Source organism: Numenius arquata, chromosome 5 (assembly GCF_964106895.1).
Source record: "Numenius arquata chromosome 5, bNumArq3.hap1.1, whole genome shotgun sequence".
Lineage (NCBI taxonomy): Eukaryota > Metazoa > Chordata > Aves > Charadriiformes > Scolopacidae > Numenius > Numenius arquata.
In genome coordinates this window covers 37,399,685-37,417,144 of record NC_133580.1, presented here as the reverse complement: position 1 = coordinate 37,417,144, position 17,460 = coordinate 37,399,685, and the positions used below count along the sequence as shown (strand labels likewise).

Below are 17,460 nucleotides of genomic sequence, written 5' to 3'. Positions count from 1 at the left end.
ACAATTACACATTGCATTTTTTTTTAATCACGGAGCTTTCCGTTTAAAGGGCATTTTGAGATTTCCCTTTTTTCCTATAAAATGCAGTAATTATCTTTAAAACAACAGTATGACTTTGTCCTGTAACCCTGCTCTGAGATGGATGGAAGCTGTGGGGAGAATTGGAATTCTCTGTTTATAAGTGACATGTGATGGGCCAAATTAATCAGGCATGGTTATAATTCTGCTTCTTTATGAATATTCTTTTTTTTTCCCCCCGAAGACGTTTCAATGACAAATAGCACATGAAGTTCATCTGGTGGATGGGAAAGAGGGCTGAAAGAGAATTCTTTCCAAAGGTATTTTTAATAGTCTCAAAGAAAATAGAGAGGGAGGAGGAGCTGCTAGGGGAAGCTAGGAAGTAGGATATGTGTCAGGGCTGTGGAGACAGACTCGGCAGGTTGTAACCTTCCAGCTCAGAAGTGGTAGTAGTTTGGTTCCCTCTGAAAGAATTTGATGTTGATATTTTAAGAGTGCTGGAGCTGATACTTGAGCTTTGGTTTATTTCCCTAAGGATTTGTGTAGGTTTCTGTCTAGGCTTAGGTCAGTGTCTACATTTTCCTGCACCTCTGGAATTTGAGTGGGAGGGCTCAGCTTGCAGTCATCTTGTGTTGGTTTCCATGGCCTCTTACTCTGATGTGCACAAGAGAGAAGAAATTGTTACTTCTTTCTTTTTTTTTTTTTTGTTCTCTTTTTCTGTACTGCTCACCTACTTTGTCATTTCATTGCGAGTTATTCTTTGGTGTCTGCAGATCAGTCTGGTATAGGTAATTGGTTACCTTAAATAATATCTGTTTTGGCAGGTTGAACGTTGAAATGATTGATTAAGTACTCTTTCAAATCATGTTACAGTTGCATCCTCACTACATCATGGGAGAAAAATATTCCTAGTAAGGCCTGTCACATTGATAGTTTCTTCCTTCTTCCTGTATTTCTGTCTCATGCATGCTGTGCGGTTTGCACAGCTGTACTTTGGACTCTGATCCTATCACTTGTGAGACATTGCGTTTCTGGTTTTGCTACAAAGCTTCTCTTTTGAAAAGTGGTATTTTGTTCAGTGCAGGTATTCCCATTTGAATTTTGGCCATGTTTATGTACAGGGTTTGTCCCAGTTTTGGCCATCTGTGACAGACTATGAGCTCAACTGAGCTAGTACTAGTCCTTCATGTCTACAAAAATGAGCTGCTTTTGCATTTATTTCCAACTACTTCAGCTGCAGCAGAAGAACTAAGATTCAGTGGTACAAAGAGTCGTGTTGCCTGTACCCTTGGAGGCTACAACCAAGGCAGGTCACAGGCAGGTCCCTTGCTACAGAGGACAACCCTAAATGTGGGAAGTATTCATCCAAGTGTGGTCTTTGTAAATGCGCATAGCCACATCTTAATCTTGGGAGAGTTGTTACCAGAGATTTGTCATCTGTTCTGGGTATAGTGCGCATTCCCATCTCCTGAGGCTTAAGACAAAGGTTGACTTTTAATTAAAGAGAAGGTCCAAATTTAATCATAGTGTTCCAATCACAAACAGTGATTACTTTGTTAAATCTCTCTTTTGATCTACAACATCGTATCTAGTTCAAGAAAAAGAAGTACATCAGTGGTCTTGGGTTATATTAAGCAATATTTTTGCTTGGAATAAATGCTTAGTGAAAAGAAATAGCTTTGATTTTACTATTATAATTCTGTTCCATGTAGTCTGGATCCTGCTTCCCCATCCCCTCACACAGCATTAATCCCCTCACACAGATTAATACCAGCATCTAGTATTAATACGGTATTAGTTCAAACAATCCTGAAATTGGGGCTGGGCTGCATAGGGAAGAGTGTGACCAGTAGGTCGAGGGAGGTCATTCTTCCCCTCTGCTCTGCACTGGCGAGGCCACAACTGGAATACTGCATCCAGTTCTGGGCTCCCCAGTTCAAGAGAGACAGGGAACTACTGGAAAGAGTTCAGCGTAGGGCAACAAAGATGATTAAGGGATTGGAGCATGGGATATGAGGAAAGGCTGAGAGAGCTGGGACTCTTTAGCCTGGAGAAGAGAAGGCTGAGGGGAGAACTTATTAATGCTTATAAGTATCTAAAGGGCAGTTTGAGGGAGGATGGAGCTGGACTCTTTTCAGTGGTTCCCAGTGACAGGACAAGGGGCAACGTGCACAAGCTGGAACATAGGAATTTCCATTCAAATATGAGGAAGAACTTCTTTACGGTGAGGGTGACAGAGCACTGGAACAGGCTGCCCAGGGAGGTTCTGGAGTCCCCTTCTCTGGAGGTTTTCAAGACCCACCTGGATGCAGTCCTGAGTAATGTGCTCTAGGCAATCCTCCTTTGGCAGGGGAGTTGGACTAGATGATCTCTCTAGAAGGTCCCTTCCAACTCCAACAATTCTGTGATTCCGTGAAATCATTTTATGATTGCATCAGTTCAGGCAGTTTCCCTCCTCTCCCAAGAACACAGTTTCTTTTGGGCAACTGCTTTTAAGACCATTGTTTTGTTTTATTACCTTGTTTCCACTGCCCATTCTAAAATACTAGGTCCATGAATAGCTAAAAGCATGTAGAGCTCCTGGCAGGTGAAGGTTGGGCAGGTAGGAAGGAAGAGGACAGTATCATGGACAAGTACAGTGGTGACACCTGTAGGAGAGGCTTTCTCACCACACCTTACTGGTGTATAGGACAGAAGATTATTTGCATACTGCCCAATCTATCCTCTTCCTTCTGAGGCTGTTAACAAGGAAGTGTGTATCTAGGACAAATCTGAAACGATGACACAGTTCTCTGTATTTCCTTTAATTAGTGTTCCCATACTGTCTTTCTGTACGTTTTAAATGATGTCTGTTAGTATCTGAATTGACAAAATGTGCTTCTTAGTGCAGTAACTGCCTTGCTGCAGGTGCTAAATAGGTGTTTTGCTTAGTGTAATGCAGATGTACTTGAATGGTGATCAAAACCAGAATCATTACTGTTCTTGGAGGGCATAAACCAGAAATTGCTAAGACCATTTTCACATTAAAAAGAATATACCAGGATTTTCATATGTCTTTAAAAAGTAAACAATCCAAGATTTGGCCTTTTATCTTAAGATTTATCTTATTCGAACAACTGAAGTAACTGGAAAAAATGGTGAAGCTTTCAGAGGGGGCACCTGCTTCCATCCTGAAATACAGCTAAGGACCTTTGTGGCTCTTTGACCCATAAAAATGGCCTTTGTGGAGCAGTCCAAAAGTCCACCTATTCCAGTATTCTTATTCTGTCTTTGTTTATGGGTGAAGTAGAAGCCTAAGGAAGATAAGGAAAAAACAAATGTGCATTAGAAAGTATCCATGCATTCTGTCAGCATCCAGATTTGTGTGGCCCAGGATCTCTGAAAAATCTGATGTTTTGTAATAGCATCGTAATATCATAATAGCATCATAACCCATTGAGGGCTATTAACAAGCATTTTTCTTTAGGTTTTTTTGAATCCATATACACTTTTAGCATCCACAGTGTTTTGTGGCAAGCAGTGCCAGAGCTTAACCTCATGTTGCATGGTGAAACATCTCTTTGACTCTTTTCAAACTTGATATCTGCTAGTTTTATATAATGCTTTCTATGTCCTGTAGAGTAAGAGACTGAGCTGTGACTCCCTATAGCTAGCAAATCTTCTTGATAAAGTTAAGATGCTGCTGTTCTGGGTTTAAATAGATTGTGTTAATCAATTAGGCAGTCTTAAGGAAAAGGTCACTGTTAGTTTTGGAGGCCCAGAGACATGTTAGCAAGGGCAGAGGGGGATAAGGTTGTTGGCTAACATGAGAAGAAAGACAGGAACAATTTACTGCCTTTGAAGTTAAAGGCATCACTGAGACTGGAGATTAAAGAAATTACCTGTATGTTATCTGAATCCAGAGCCGTTAAGCTGCGCTGGAGATTTTTTTTTTTTAAAGAAATATTATTTTCTAAGCCTGTCTTTGTTAAGATTTGGGATCAAGGGCCAGAGGTCAGAGATAAAATTGTTGTTACGAGAGAAGGGTGACCCCACTGGTCCCTGGTTTTTCTGTTCTTTCAGTCGCCTGAGTAAACTGAACCTGATACTTTGTGGCTCTTAATTTTCTTGGCCTAATTTACCTGACGGCATATGGTGCATTGATTGAAGCGCATGGAGGAGTATGTGAAAGAGCTATGTGTTTTGTGGATTCTTACAGGCTAGGGAGGGGCATTGATTTCCGTGGCTGTGAAATGTTTTGGCAAGGTATTTCTTATGACTGTTGCTCTGGAAAGGTCCGGTTCAATCTGTTCTACAAGATTTTTTGTTCTGAAGCTAAATTTAGTTGAGTGGGGAAAGGTGATGATAGTGATTATTTCTTCTAAGCTATAACCATCCATTAGGGCCTGCAGTATTTACTGATTTGCCATATAATTTGAGGTCCATGATGTCGTAAGACAGCCAGGGTGTATGATTGAGCGTGGAGGAAGTTCTTCTTGTCTTGTAGTGTGTTTGAATGGTGACTTGCTCAAAGATGAGATCTGTTCCACTGGAGAATTGTCGCCGGTGGCTAAAAGCCTTCTCTTGGTTGTTGAGGTAGGTATTTTGGGTGCTCTTACAGCAAATTCAGTGCTGTGCCCACCTATCGGGGTTTTGCAGTGCGTTTAGGGTAGATGCAAGTTTTGGAGGTGTAGGTGTGATTTTAAAAATGTGTTTGGCTCTGATGGTTGACGCTTGCTTCACCCTTGGAAAAGATTCTGAGTATCTAAAATCTTGACTGTTTTTCCCCAATTTAGGCTACCACCTGTACACTATACCTTACCTACATCCTTGTAGAATCAGAATTACAAGACTTGAAAAATAGTCTTTGATGCATATCTTTTGGGAATGGTTGACCTTAATCTCAGAGTTGCTGGATCTTTGTGAATGAATAAAAAGGACTGTATATTATATATTATATATATTTATATATATAAAAAGGTCATATTGAAACACGGAGGTAAACATTGTAGACCTACAGATGTATGAATGTATTGTTTGTTGTTACGTAGTGCAAGTTTCTGAGGAATCGTTGTCTCTATTTTGTAACCAAAAGCTCTGTCAATATCTGTGGTATAGAAGAAAAGGAAGTGTTGCAGTGTTTTTGGAGGAAGGGCCAGGGTAGAGTGTATAGGCAAACATGCCGTTTCTCTGAGCTGCATGCAGGGCACTTTCTGGAAAGACAGGTCTAATGAAGGGTGTGGTTATGAGATTTAATTTTACAATTTCTGTGCACTGTGCTTTCTGCAAGGGCCACTGTTACAAGTTCATGGACCTCACGTACTGTAGGGTGTAACTGGGTGAGTCAACAGTCCATTGGAACAAGATGTGATCACGCATGAAGATAGTTTTACTTTTGTGAGGCTTTAACATGGGAGGGTTGAGAATGAGTGTTTCTGGTGCTTGTTAAGTGATTTATTTTATTTATAAATACAAATGGCCAGTTTGGAGCCAGTATGTCTCTTTATATGGATGACCTTGTAATATTCTCACACAAATTTCTTTTTGGCCGCTGGTTCACATTTACAATGTAGAAGGGTTTTTGTTTTTTGTTTTTAAGTGCTGAGTTCAGACTTCACTATATTTGATGCATATGTATTAATACATCTGTTTTATAGACTGTCCCTTCACAACAATTGTCTTTGCTCTCAACATACATCTATAATTAAAACAATGAGGAAATTCCTTTTTTTTTTCTCCTCGCTCAGCTAAAGCTTAAACTCCAACACATTTCACGCTGCTTATTTGACTCGGATGGGCTATGAAGAAGTTGAATTAGGTTAAGGGAGCATGGAAATCCTGCAAGATGGGACTTGTCGAAGAGCTCAGCATTGGCCGTTGTCATGCTTCGAAATTCTCAAAGGTGCTCAGCTGATATTTTGGCACTGGGGTCACACCAGCATCGAACACTTCTCGTAATCTCACTTCTTTGGCTGCAGTCGAACTTTGCATTTTGTGTGCTTCTCAAACGGCTGGCTTTTATATTACAGAGCTGGAATTGTGTGCCGTTAGTCTTTGACTAGGCAGGATCCAGATACTATCTTAACGGCTGAGCGTAGAAGCTATTTGGTACTGTCCCTCGGAAGTGAGACTCAATTATCCATCTGCCACAGGCTTTAAGATGCCTAAAGATTCCCCAGGAACTCCTTCCTCATATATGCACTAGTTTCTTCCTCAAAGGATGCACAATAGGTGAAGCAAATGGGCCTATATTTTACAGATTATTTTTACACAGGAAACAGACAGATCTAGGCAAAATAGGAAACACCTATACATTCTTCCCTCGGTTTGATTACTGCTCTGAAGTCTTTGAAGTCTGTATGCTTGCAAACACCTGAGCATTTTCCTCCGGATTCCTCACCTCCAGCACATGCATCCATTGGGTTCTGCTGAGTTCTCGCCCTTGCAGTCAACACCCTTTTGTCGCTGCTGTTCCTCTCTGTAGCCATGCCCTGTTATATTCTATTCCTAAGCTTCTCGGCCTCTATGTCTTCAAAAGGCCAGCTGAAATACACCCATCTTTTGACTACTTTGGATGGTTTCCCCCCACCTGCCCTATTCTTTTATTTTCTCCTTGTTGATCTGGAGGTAACTGGTTTAGTAGGGATTGAAGATACTCACTTTTGTAAAGCAAAGTATTATCTGTTTTGTTAGTAATCATTAATGCTTCATTCACATACCACTTTTTCCCTTTACAAAACTTTAAAGATAACCTTAAAACTATATGTACATGTTTTATGAAGTACACAGACTATTTGAAGAAAATCTAATATCCGTACTTTATAATAGTTAAAGCCTTGTAAAAATATCTTGAATCCTGTGGATCGAGATCAACAGGTTTTCTTTATGCTTTTGTCCTGCTCATCCTTCATGATTAAACCAGGTTTTGTTCATCTGTGATGTCAGTTACAAAGGTTCTGAAGCTTATTCAGCCACCAGATTGTATTTGATGTACAGAGATGTATGAAGCAAGCAGAATGTCCTGTCAGTGGCTAGAGAGGGCTTTGATTTACTGACTAAAATGCTGCTGCAAATAATTGAACAAAAAACCTATTATTCAGAAACAAGCTTTGTTTTGTATTGTTTAAACGTAGAAGCAGGGCACTGTCATCTTGCCCCATTTGCAAATACAGAAATTATGTAGACTTTAATGGTAAAGAATTTGCATCAGAAGAAGTTGCAGTTTACAACTAAGTTGTTTTATCTGAAAGAGCTGCTTCTTCCTTTTTTTTTTTTAACCCTCACTTTTGTGTCTGAATATATTGCTGGCTGGGCCCAAATATCCTATCACTATCAGTATGACAGTTCAGGGGCATTTACGTTTACAGTGCTACATCGCTATTATGCTATTATTAAAATTATAGGTGCTTTCTACCAGTAGAAATACTTACTACCAAGGTTAAATTGTTATTAAAGCACAAATATTATTTATTGGTTTTATTCAAACCATACTAGCAGGCTTATCACAACACTGAGTAAAAATATGTTGATAGATGGCATAGAGGAGAATCTTCTTAGCTGCTACAGGAGGGCCAAACTCTTCAATAAGTAGAGCCCTCTGTTCTTGTAACGTACCTTTTATTGCGAGCTGAACTCAGTCCATATACAATGAAGATGGAAAATAACTTGAATCATGCTCTGAAGATTTGCGTTTCTGGAATGGGTGTGTTCATCCAGTCATCTTTGGGGGCAAGGTGCAGTGCAGCTCAGGTTGTTACCTGAAAGAAAAGACTAGGGGAAATCTAGCTAACATGTCTCTTGCTCTGGGTCAAGAAAGAGTTAATTCAGGGTGCACATGAGCTGAGTGACTCAGATTCACAAAAAATTTGGGAGTTGTTTCAGCTTCAAGGTCTAAGCTGGACATTATTAAGTATGGAAGCTGTTGTAACCTCGTGACTTCTAGTTTGCTGTGAGAATCAGTGTGAAATGTTATCATCTGCTGCCACGATCTGCTTTGACTTCCTGCCTGTGTTCTGCCTTAAAATTGAAGGTTTGGTTGCTAAAATATGATCCCCAAGTATGACAGTGACAAGCACATGAATATGTAATAAGTGGTTGACAAAACAGCTAGAGAGCAATTCCTGAAAGGATTTCCCTATGCTGATCAACGTGAGCTGTTTTAATTAGCCGGGCAGCTGGATTTTAGCTGCTTCTTAACTACATCCTCACTTGTCCAGACAGTGGGAAGTCGCAGTTTTGGCATTAATTAAGTGATGCAGAAGTAGACATTCTCAGCATAGTGATGAGGATTGAATTGTCACTGGACTTAATTACTGATTCGAGATTACTCGCTTTTGGGGTTGGACCCAAGAGAGAAGTAAAGTTGTACCAGGGTGAGTCTGATTTCCTAGATGACCAGATCTGTACTATTGAGCATATGATTTCTTAGGTGGCTGGGTCTTTATTAGCCTTCTGTACCCACAGGGCTGTGACAATACCCCATGATTTAGCAGAGAACATAAGAGAGTGTCTTCATTTTACAGGGTGACTGCTGTGGTGCCAGACTGCTGCCAGCTGCTTTTTTCTGGTGCTTGTCTGATCTCCCAGTGAGCCAATTTGGATGACCATCACTAACGGGGGGGGGGGGAATAGAAAAGAGTGGATGAACTGATAATGAAGGGTGAGAAGAACAGCTGACCTGAGGCATAGCCAGCATTTGGTGACTTGCTGTCAGATTAGCTGCGGAGTCATGGATTTAGGGTTTGTTTTTGAGAGTAGAGGCTGAGCTGCTTACCCCAAGGACGGCCGCTGGCCTCCCCAGCTGTCTGCTCCCACCACTTCTCCAGCATCACCCTTGTGCTCATGTGGCTCTGCAGCCAGCTGGAGCAGTCAGCCTCTCTGACTGACAACGCATGGGGATGTTTGGGTTGGGATTGTTTGTTGTTAGCAAAATCACGTGGCTGATCCAGCAGACTTGTGACGATGTCAGCCCCGACATAAGGGAGCTGGTGGGAATGGTGAGCCTGGGGAAGCTGGGACCGCTGGCTGCGCGGTCTCTGCTTCTCTTACACTAATGGGGAAACTGCAGCTGGAGTCTGCGTGTCAGGCTGTCTAATTTACACGTACCAGTTGGAGGACTTGGAGTCCTGGGAGTGGAGGCATTGAAGAGGCTGAAGACTGTGGATACATTTTTAGTGGAGATTCACTTCATCCACAGGATTAACACAGTTCTGTCTACTGCATCCACATCATGAAGATGAGATAGCCGTGACTTTTCTGGCCTTTGGGAGCTTTTCCGCTGAACTAATAGGTCTGTCTTTGGCCCGTTATAAGGGTGGTAATAAATCCGATCTTTTGCACCACCCTTAATTTAACTATAAAATTACTAACATCTTTCTGCAATTCAGTCTGTAGTGAAATTGGTTAGGTGGCATTTTGAACTTTCTGTGTTTGGAATAATGTCTTCTAATAAGTTTTTAAAATGTTACACTATAGTACACTGGCTGTTATAAAGATGGCATGATTTCTAAGGTAACTGAGAGGGTTATATGATGCCTTTTATTAAACTAGTGTTTTGCTTTACAGTAATTTCAGCATCAGCTATTTAAAAATTCTTGGCTTACATTCCAAGAAGTCACAAGACATTAAAAATAGCAACATTTTAACTTTTTTTAATCTCTGTGTATGTGTGTGTAACACAAGGTCAATAAACATCACAATTAAAAATATGTTAAAAAGCTTTTACACAGGTATGTGAAACTAAGGACTGGTAGAGTTGGCTCACTATCACCACGGCTGGTGGGAACATGTCCATGAGTTTCCCTTGGCTGGGCTGCGACCACTGCTGCTCCTGAAACAGCTAAAAGATGTGTGGGTGAAAAGGTTAGCCAGGACCTCCTGGCCTCTTTGCTTGGGTAATGTGTGACTTAAATGCTGTCCTGCTCCAGGCACACACAAATCTCTGCCTGTTCGCTCAGAGGTGCCTGTGTGATTTGAGCTTTATTCCACTTGAACAGCACTTCCCCTCCTCTGCTGTGTGGGGACTGTTCAGGTGCGTGATGCTCGCACGGTCACTGTGTTGGGTCAGGAGTCACCCCACAGGAGCGAGCCTTTGAGAAATACTGGAGCTACACTGAAGCTGCGTTTGAAGAGAGACGCTGCTCAGTGTGAGTCAAAGTGTCGGAGCAGAGCCCCCAGTGAGGAAGAGACTGTGGTTTATGCACACTAAGTGCACTTACTCCGCTAAACGGTTTACAGCACTTTGCCCACTCTAGTTTGTGGCAATTTTATTTCCCCAATACACAGACCTCAAATAAGCTTTTGAAGCATTTTCCTCAAGTGTTTATATTTAGAAAACCTGTCCTTGAAACCCAGAATGAAGCCTGCCAGGGAGAGTGAGTAGGTGTTCAAACATCTTCAAACACACCACTACAGGTTCTTTATCTTTCAGAAATGGTGATCCATGGGACCCTTTTTGTATTACTGCCGACTTAAAGTACCCAACTGCTTTCAGCATAGCAGGTACAGCAGCTTACGGATCCCCTCTGAACCTATCTGAGTGGGTTGGTTTGGGTGCGCAGAGGGCCCGACAGAGATGGGTTAGCTCCCCCTTTTGAGGGGCTGGCAGGTGAAGCTCAATGAAGCTGCTACCTTAGCTGAAAAAGAAACTAAAGTTTGTGCTTTAAATTAACAGTGGGCGCGGTCTGGGGTAAATCTGCAGATGTCAGAGGAGTTGCTCCAGTTGTCCACTCCTGCATGGTAAACTGTGTGTGGGATGGATGAATAGTTTGCGTCTTTGCTTATTCCATATTAGATAGGGCTGGGGTGGTGTTGGAGCTAATGTTTATCAGAGTCTTTAATGCTCTGAAAGGTCCTCTTTCGCCCTGTCTGCTCTGTTTTCTTCCAGCAATACGAGTTTGGACTTTGCTTATGTACGTTACAGGGTGACACAGGAGCTGAGGCTGGTTATTGTCGCGCTGTCCCCTCAGGTGTTCTGATGTAACTGTCGGGGGAGTCGTGCTGGGATCAGTATCAGAGGTCCCCCGCAGATTAAACTTCTTCCCTCTCCGTTTTTCCTTGACAAGTGCATTTGTGGGGATTTTGTGTGTGCTCTGGTTCATTGCTGTGCCTTACGGACTGGAGGAGGAGGTGGGAAAGAGGCAGGCACTCCATAGAATAGAGTAATTGCTGCAGCTCCTACCTCATCAAATAGGAGAATTAAATTCGATTTGGTTATGTTAATTATTTGGATGGCTTGAAAGAAAATGTGTCATTAACTGTGGAGCACAGGAGGATATTAGTAACCTTATCACTTCTCCTTTGCAAGACAGGACAAGAGCCCAGAAATTGTTGCCTGTGGACTGGGGAGGGGTTAGCACAGCAAAAGGTATGAGCAAAATCAATCTGCCCCAAACCCAGCATCTTATTTAAATTACTGTGATTTAGCATGTAACAAAGTTACGAAATTTGCAGTTCCTTTACAGGGCTTCATGGAAAAAAAAAAAAAATCTACATCCACTCCCATTTCCATGTTTTTAAAATCCTTAAATAATTGTAAGCTAAATGTGAATTGAACTCTCCTGGGGGTAGGAAATATAGGGCTTTGCCAAAAGGTTGTTGATGGGTGACCTGTTAATGGAAAGTGGAAAAGAAAAACTATCTGCTAACAGCTTGTTTTGCCTGTAAGCTCATAAATTTTCTAACAGAACCGTGTTATCCTGGGTTCTAAATTACACAGACAGTTGCATCCTTGAACTGCCTTGCTCTTGATATATCCGTACTTCACTAGGCTGGTTGTGTGAAAGGTTTTGCTTCTTTGTTCTTTGCATTTTGATTTTAAAATTGTTTTGTGTACCCTTTTGGTCCTCATGTTGCATGGAAAACTTGAACTTTTGCTTACATGACTCCTCCTATGATTTCTAGCCAAAAATACCTGCTTGTGTCTGAAATTACTGATCAGATTCTGAGGCAAATTGCAATGGGTCGAAGCACTCTTGCCAGCAAAAGAAAGAACTTAACTTGTTCCTTTTGGTTCTTACTGACACTTGAATATGCATACTTTATAGATTTCCTAATTTCCTGCTATAAAACGTAAGTAAATATTGAATTCTCAGTATAGAAAGTTTTTGCTACTCCAAAAGATTTCAGATTCATGTTGCCAGACTTCAGTCTCCTTCCTGTCTTATACTAAATATGATTAAAACAAAACCCTAAAGGTAGTAGTTATTCACAGCAATAAAAGCAGAAGAATAAGGTTTTAAAAATGAACATCCGAAAGAAAGAGGCTTGAGTTGCGAGGAAGAAAAAAAGGAGTTGGGTACACCTGTGAGGAACATACGACTAAAAGTGTTTCTTAAAGATAAGGCTGTATTATGATGGGGCGTTTTGAAGGAAAATCAGAATCTTTTTTTGCTGAGAATGCACAGTGGAATATGACTGATAGAAATGTTTCCTAATGCAGCTTTGCTAGCTGTCTGGATAGGGGCCGAGACACATTTGAACTGTTTCTGAAACCAGACAAATAACCATTGTTTATCCTAGACTAGCCAAACTATTTCAGAAAAAAGTTCAGTCAGAGCAACATTCATTTCTAGTCTTAATTAGTTTTCAGAATGACTGTAGAGGGAGGACATTTTCCATCCGCGTCCTTTTTGACTGTCTCTTTCTTCTCTCCTCCAAATCCCCCTATTCTTCATCCCACTGGAGTAACTGCAGCCATCAGCAATTGCCGTGGAAGTGCATGTGAAGCTAAACTGAGCCCTGACAGAGTTGGTGTGTGGCACGCCTGCTGCGGGCAGAGTGAGAGCAGTGTTAAAATGCTCATGGCCTCCCTGTACTAACATTCCTGCTGTTATACCGCTGATGAAGGCTGTGCTGGAAGGTTTCCAGAAAAAGACTTGATTAGTGTGTCTTTCTGTTCTAATTAAGATATTGTATTAATTTAAATCAAATATAGCCTATTTTCAACCTTTAAAACGACTATTCAGCACTTCAGAGGCTTCTCACCAACAAGTAAAGGCAAAAGCGCAAAAAAGTCCTTTTCTGAAGTACTTGTATGTTTTTTTAATCTTCTGTGTAGCTCTGCACAAGTGGCAGATTATTAAGACCATGTTCTTCAAGTTAGCAACACTTTCTGAAAATTATAATCCCAAATTAGTTTTGATTTTTACTTGCAAAAATAGTAAGGACTGATATATCTGTTAAATAAGACCTTTGGAAGAGAGGCATCAGAAACTGTAGTCTTACCAAGAAAACAGATGAGTTGACAAAAGGAAACATTTTTCTGTCCTGGTGTATCAACAGGTTTTTGGTCATGTTGTCTTCCTGTCTAACCCCACCTACCAAGTTATTACTGAAAAATGCAGTCTCAACTGAAAAGGAAGATAAGTTGTTAAGTAATTGTTAAAAATATTTAGCAAGGGGGTTGTAGGTTTTTACTCATCTGTGTAAGTTTTATTTATTTAGAAGAATGTTAGGTCATTAAATGCTTATAATCTGAGAATATGCACACCCACATGGGCTCTTGTCCAAGTTTTCCTGTCAAATGAGACAGAATGTGAACTTCAACAGAGAATCGACAGAAAAAATGGTTTTAAAAATTGGCTTTCTGTCTTTGCAGAGTCTTGCAGCGAAGCTGTAACCTGGTTTTCATTAGAAGGGGTTGGGTATGGTTGTATACTCAGGAGTTTTGGACAAGTTTCTGTAAGATAACAACCTAGGGAAAAAATGCACTTGGCAAACCCTGTACAATATATGGAGAAATTCTGCATAATGTTGCTTTGTTGTTTTCTCTTTAAGACATTAACCACGTTGTAATACTTTTTTTTTTTCTTTAAGCCAAGGACCGTTGTCATCCATAAGAGCGGCAATCAAGAGATGTAAGTCTACTTTTCCTATTTTTTGAGACTCATAATATTGTAAGATTGCTAAATCTTCATTTTTTGTAAACAGTTCAGTTTATATGTGCCAACAGAGTAGCTAGCAGGCTTTTGGAGGACTGTAATTTCTTTCTCACTCTTTGGCCGTTTTTTGCTTCATGTTAGACCATCTTCTTGCTTTGCTGATGAACGACTCCTTCTTGCCAGTTACTAACATTTTCTTATTTATGCACTAATGCATTTGTGTATAGATGTGATCCATCTCCAAAGAACTTGGGTTACACATGCCCAATTTGTAGTTCACTGGACAAAACAGAAGATTCTTCTATTTTTTGTAGAAATCTGCAGCAACTGCTTATTGGCTGTCCTGGGGACAGGATTAGACTCACGCACCAGGTTCATTGTGGAAAACAAAAAATTGTTTAGAAAGCTTGAATGAAAGCCCAAACTCTTCTTCCCTGACTTAACTGCTGAACTCCTCTTTCCCTTTCCCTGCCCATGATATTCCCAGGCAAAGAATTGCTTTAACTGCATCTTCCAAAGTATTTTATGCTGTTTCTTTCTTCCACTTTTCATTTTTATTTCCTTTCTGTCCATGATTTCAATTTCATATTAATGAAACAACCCTTACGATTCTGCTATGGAGAAAAAATAAATTAGTGTATGTACTACTGATTTGTTTCTCCTGGACCTATTAGTCAGGGGCTCATTAGTATGGATTAAGTTGGAGGTAGTCAAAGGGGATCATGAAAGCTTTACTCAGAGCAAGTCTACGCGATGCTGTAGTTAAAATGCAGCATGTTATCTGTGCTGCTGCTGCCATAGATAGGAAACTGGAAAACAACGCACCAGATTACAGAGGGTCTTTTGTGGTGGAGTCAGAAGTTGATTCAGACTGCCTGAGCCCCAGTACCTCATCTAAGTGAGAAACTGCCCAAAGATCGTTAAGCCATTGATATCTATGTTTTTGAAAATACAGTAGCAAACGATACTTTGAGGCACAATCAAGTAAAAAATAGTCTAGTCAAGAAGCGCTGGCTCATACGTTATAATATCATTCTTAATAATATTAAGATGTAACTACGATGAAATATAGGTACCATGTGAATTATTCAGATGATAAGCTATTAAAAAATCTCCATGCCCGCATCAAGGCATCATATATGATACCATAGTTCGTTACATGCCACTAACCATACCTGTGGATGGACCTAAATTAAAAATGGACCCCGATTAATTCCTAACTCCCCTTGCCATTAATCTGGAAAAATTATCGTATTCTCTGGAAAAGCGTATCTTTAATTCTTAATCACAGCTTCTGTGGACTGTTTATCTCTTAATTTTCAAGAAACATGATAGATATGTGCAGGGTTTCAACTTTCCAACCTGTGGACAATGCTTTTCATGACTTTGTATCAGTAATCTCTGTCTTGTGGCCAAAGAGGAAGGGGGTTTATTTTCCTTTCAGCCACCCTGACTACAACTCTGGATAGAAAGACGGTGTCATTTTGTTTCAATTGTTTGACAGCTCAGTAGAATTCAGAAAAGTGACCCCAGCATGCCTGAAGAAAGCAAGCCTGAGAACATGAGATATGCTTAGGAGTAATTTTTTAATCTCAACTCTTCAAAAGTTACCCCTGGATTTTTAATGATGGTCTCAGGCCAGGACATACCACTAAATCCAGCTCCCACTGAAATCGGTGAAACTATTTCCATTGAAGCCAGAGAGAGCAACATGCACAAGAACGCCGAAGAAAGTAAAAAGAGTCAAGCCAAGTGCTGCAGTAGTGAGACGAAGGGGAATGATGTTTTTGCTCGCTTCTCCGCTCCTCCAGAGTAGGGTGGTGTTAAGGAGCAGGGCTACAGAAATCTGCTGCCCTAAAATGTTGGAAGAACAACAAGTTTGTTCCATTCTCATTCTGTCTTAAGCAAAGATGTGGCTGAATGAGGGATGTGTAACAGCTTGTATGCACTCAGAGGCTGTGGCTTCCCATTTGGCAGTTTTGCAGCCATTTTTGGCTGTGGGTTTTGTTTGTTTTTCATTTTTTGTTTTGTTTTGCTTGGGGGCTTCCTAAGTTCTTTTGGCTCCTGCTTTCTCCCAACCAGATCAATTCTGTGACCTCATTCTCTCCCCATCTGCACAAACATTTGGGCTGGCATAACGCAGGGAACGGTGCAGAGGCAGGAACATACAGCCTGAGGAAAGGTGTGGGAAGGAGTGAAGTGCCTTCATAAATCATTACTGTCAAATTTGAGTGAAACTGGAGGCTTGTTCTAAGGGTGCAGTTACACAGATTTTATTTAGCAGCAATGCCAGCCTCTATGGTGCCAGGCAGTTGGGTCAGCTGTGAAGAGGGTATTTGACCTCACTGGGGGTAGGAAGAGGAATCCTGTCACCCCCCTAGGTTATTTTTGATCAGTTGTCTCACTGAAGTTGTGCATAGAAGAACTGGAGCCGGGAAGGTGAGGCAGGAAACAGAGACTGCTGTTGGGGGTGGCGTATTCCTTCCCCTGTGCTGCTGGTGGTCTAAGCCCAAGGTGAGCAGATTCAGTGAGATAAAATGGACAAAACCTGTACAGAAGATGCTTATTTTTTTATTTAAAACTCTGAACTCGCTTACTGTGGGGTCATATGAGTGCTAATATTGTTCAAGAGGGGACAAAAGTCCATATTTGGAAGAGGAATTGGGCATCATCATCTCTTTTAGCTACCTTCAAGCATTAAATCAGCCTAGCTCTAATGTCAGACAACCTAACATTTTCCTGAGGTGCATGGAAACAGAACTGGAAGAAAAGGAGCAAGACTTCCCCCTTGTGCCAAGAAATAGTTCAGGAGAAAAGCTTCAACTCTCTTACTTCAAAAATGCATGAAATTTTCCAATTATTTCGAACCTCCACTTCTACAGAAATAGTCTAATCAGATCTTGGGTGAAATAATTTATTTTTTTTCCTGGTTTTGGCTTGAGTATTACCTGATCGTTTTATTATTCCCTGAAGAAGGGCCACTGCAGCCACATAACACCTTTGGTATTGCAAAGACCGCAAGTGTGGCCTCCTGCATTGGACCATTCTGTCAGCTCTTCTGGTGTATTATTTTGTAGATAAGGGAGGGAGTGTTTGCCCACTCTTGAGGCTCTCCTTGGGACACTATAATGAATAAGCTATAGGGGTTACAGGTCAGGCAGCCATACGGTGGGAAGAATAACTCCTCAGTCTAATAGTCTACATATTTCATAGAATTGATGGACGAAATGTCTATCCCTGTGTTGGAAAAGCATTGAAAGAAGCTGTGTTTTTAAATATTAGCATGTCCTTGTTGTACTAAGTAATATTAGTACTTTATAACCTATTTTAATATGAATTAACTAAGATACTTAAATGGCAAGTTAATTGACAGGATCATGTTTACTCACAGCTGCTGGAAGGGACAATAGATAAAAATCATCAGAAAAATTTGGAGCTTGATTTCCCATAGGACTTGGGCTATTTGAGGCTGTGGTTCCAATCTTTAATGCAAAATATAAATTATCTTTTAAAACACTCTGAAATGACAAAACTGTTCAGTATTTCATACATATTTGCTGATGGAAATATATGAATATTACTA

At 40.7% G+C, this 17,460-nt stretch overlaps 1 protein-coding gene across 1 annotated transcript in view; it reads left to right on the top strand.

The window, feature by feature from the left end:
• The window catches only part of SH3D19 (SH3 domain containing 19), an 86,793-nt gene that overhangs the window by 27,280 nt on the left and 42,053 nt on the right, over nt 1-17,460 (top strand). The window contains exon 3 of the mRNA XM_074147274.1: nt 13,813-13,853. Coding sequence (XP_074003375.1) covers nt 13,813-13,853 — 41 coding nt within the window. The remainder of the gene's footprint in view (nt 1-13,812; nt 13,854-17,460) is intronic.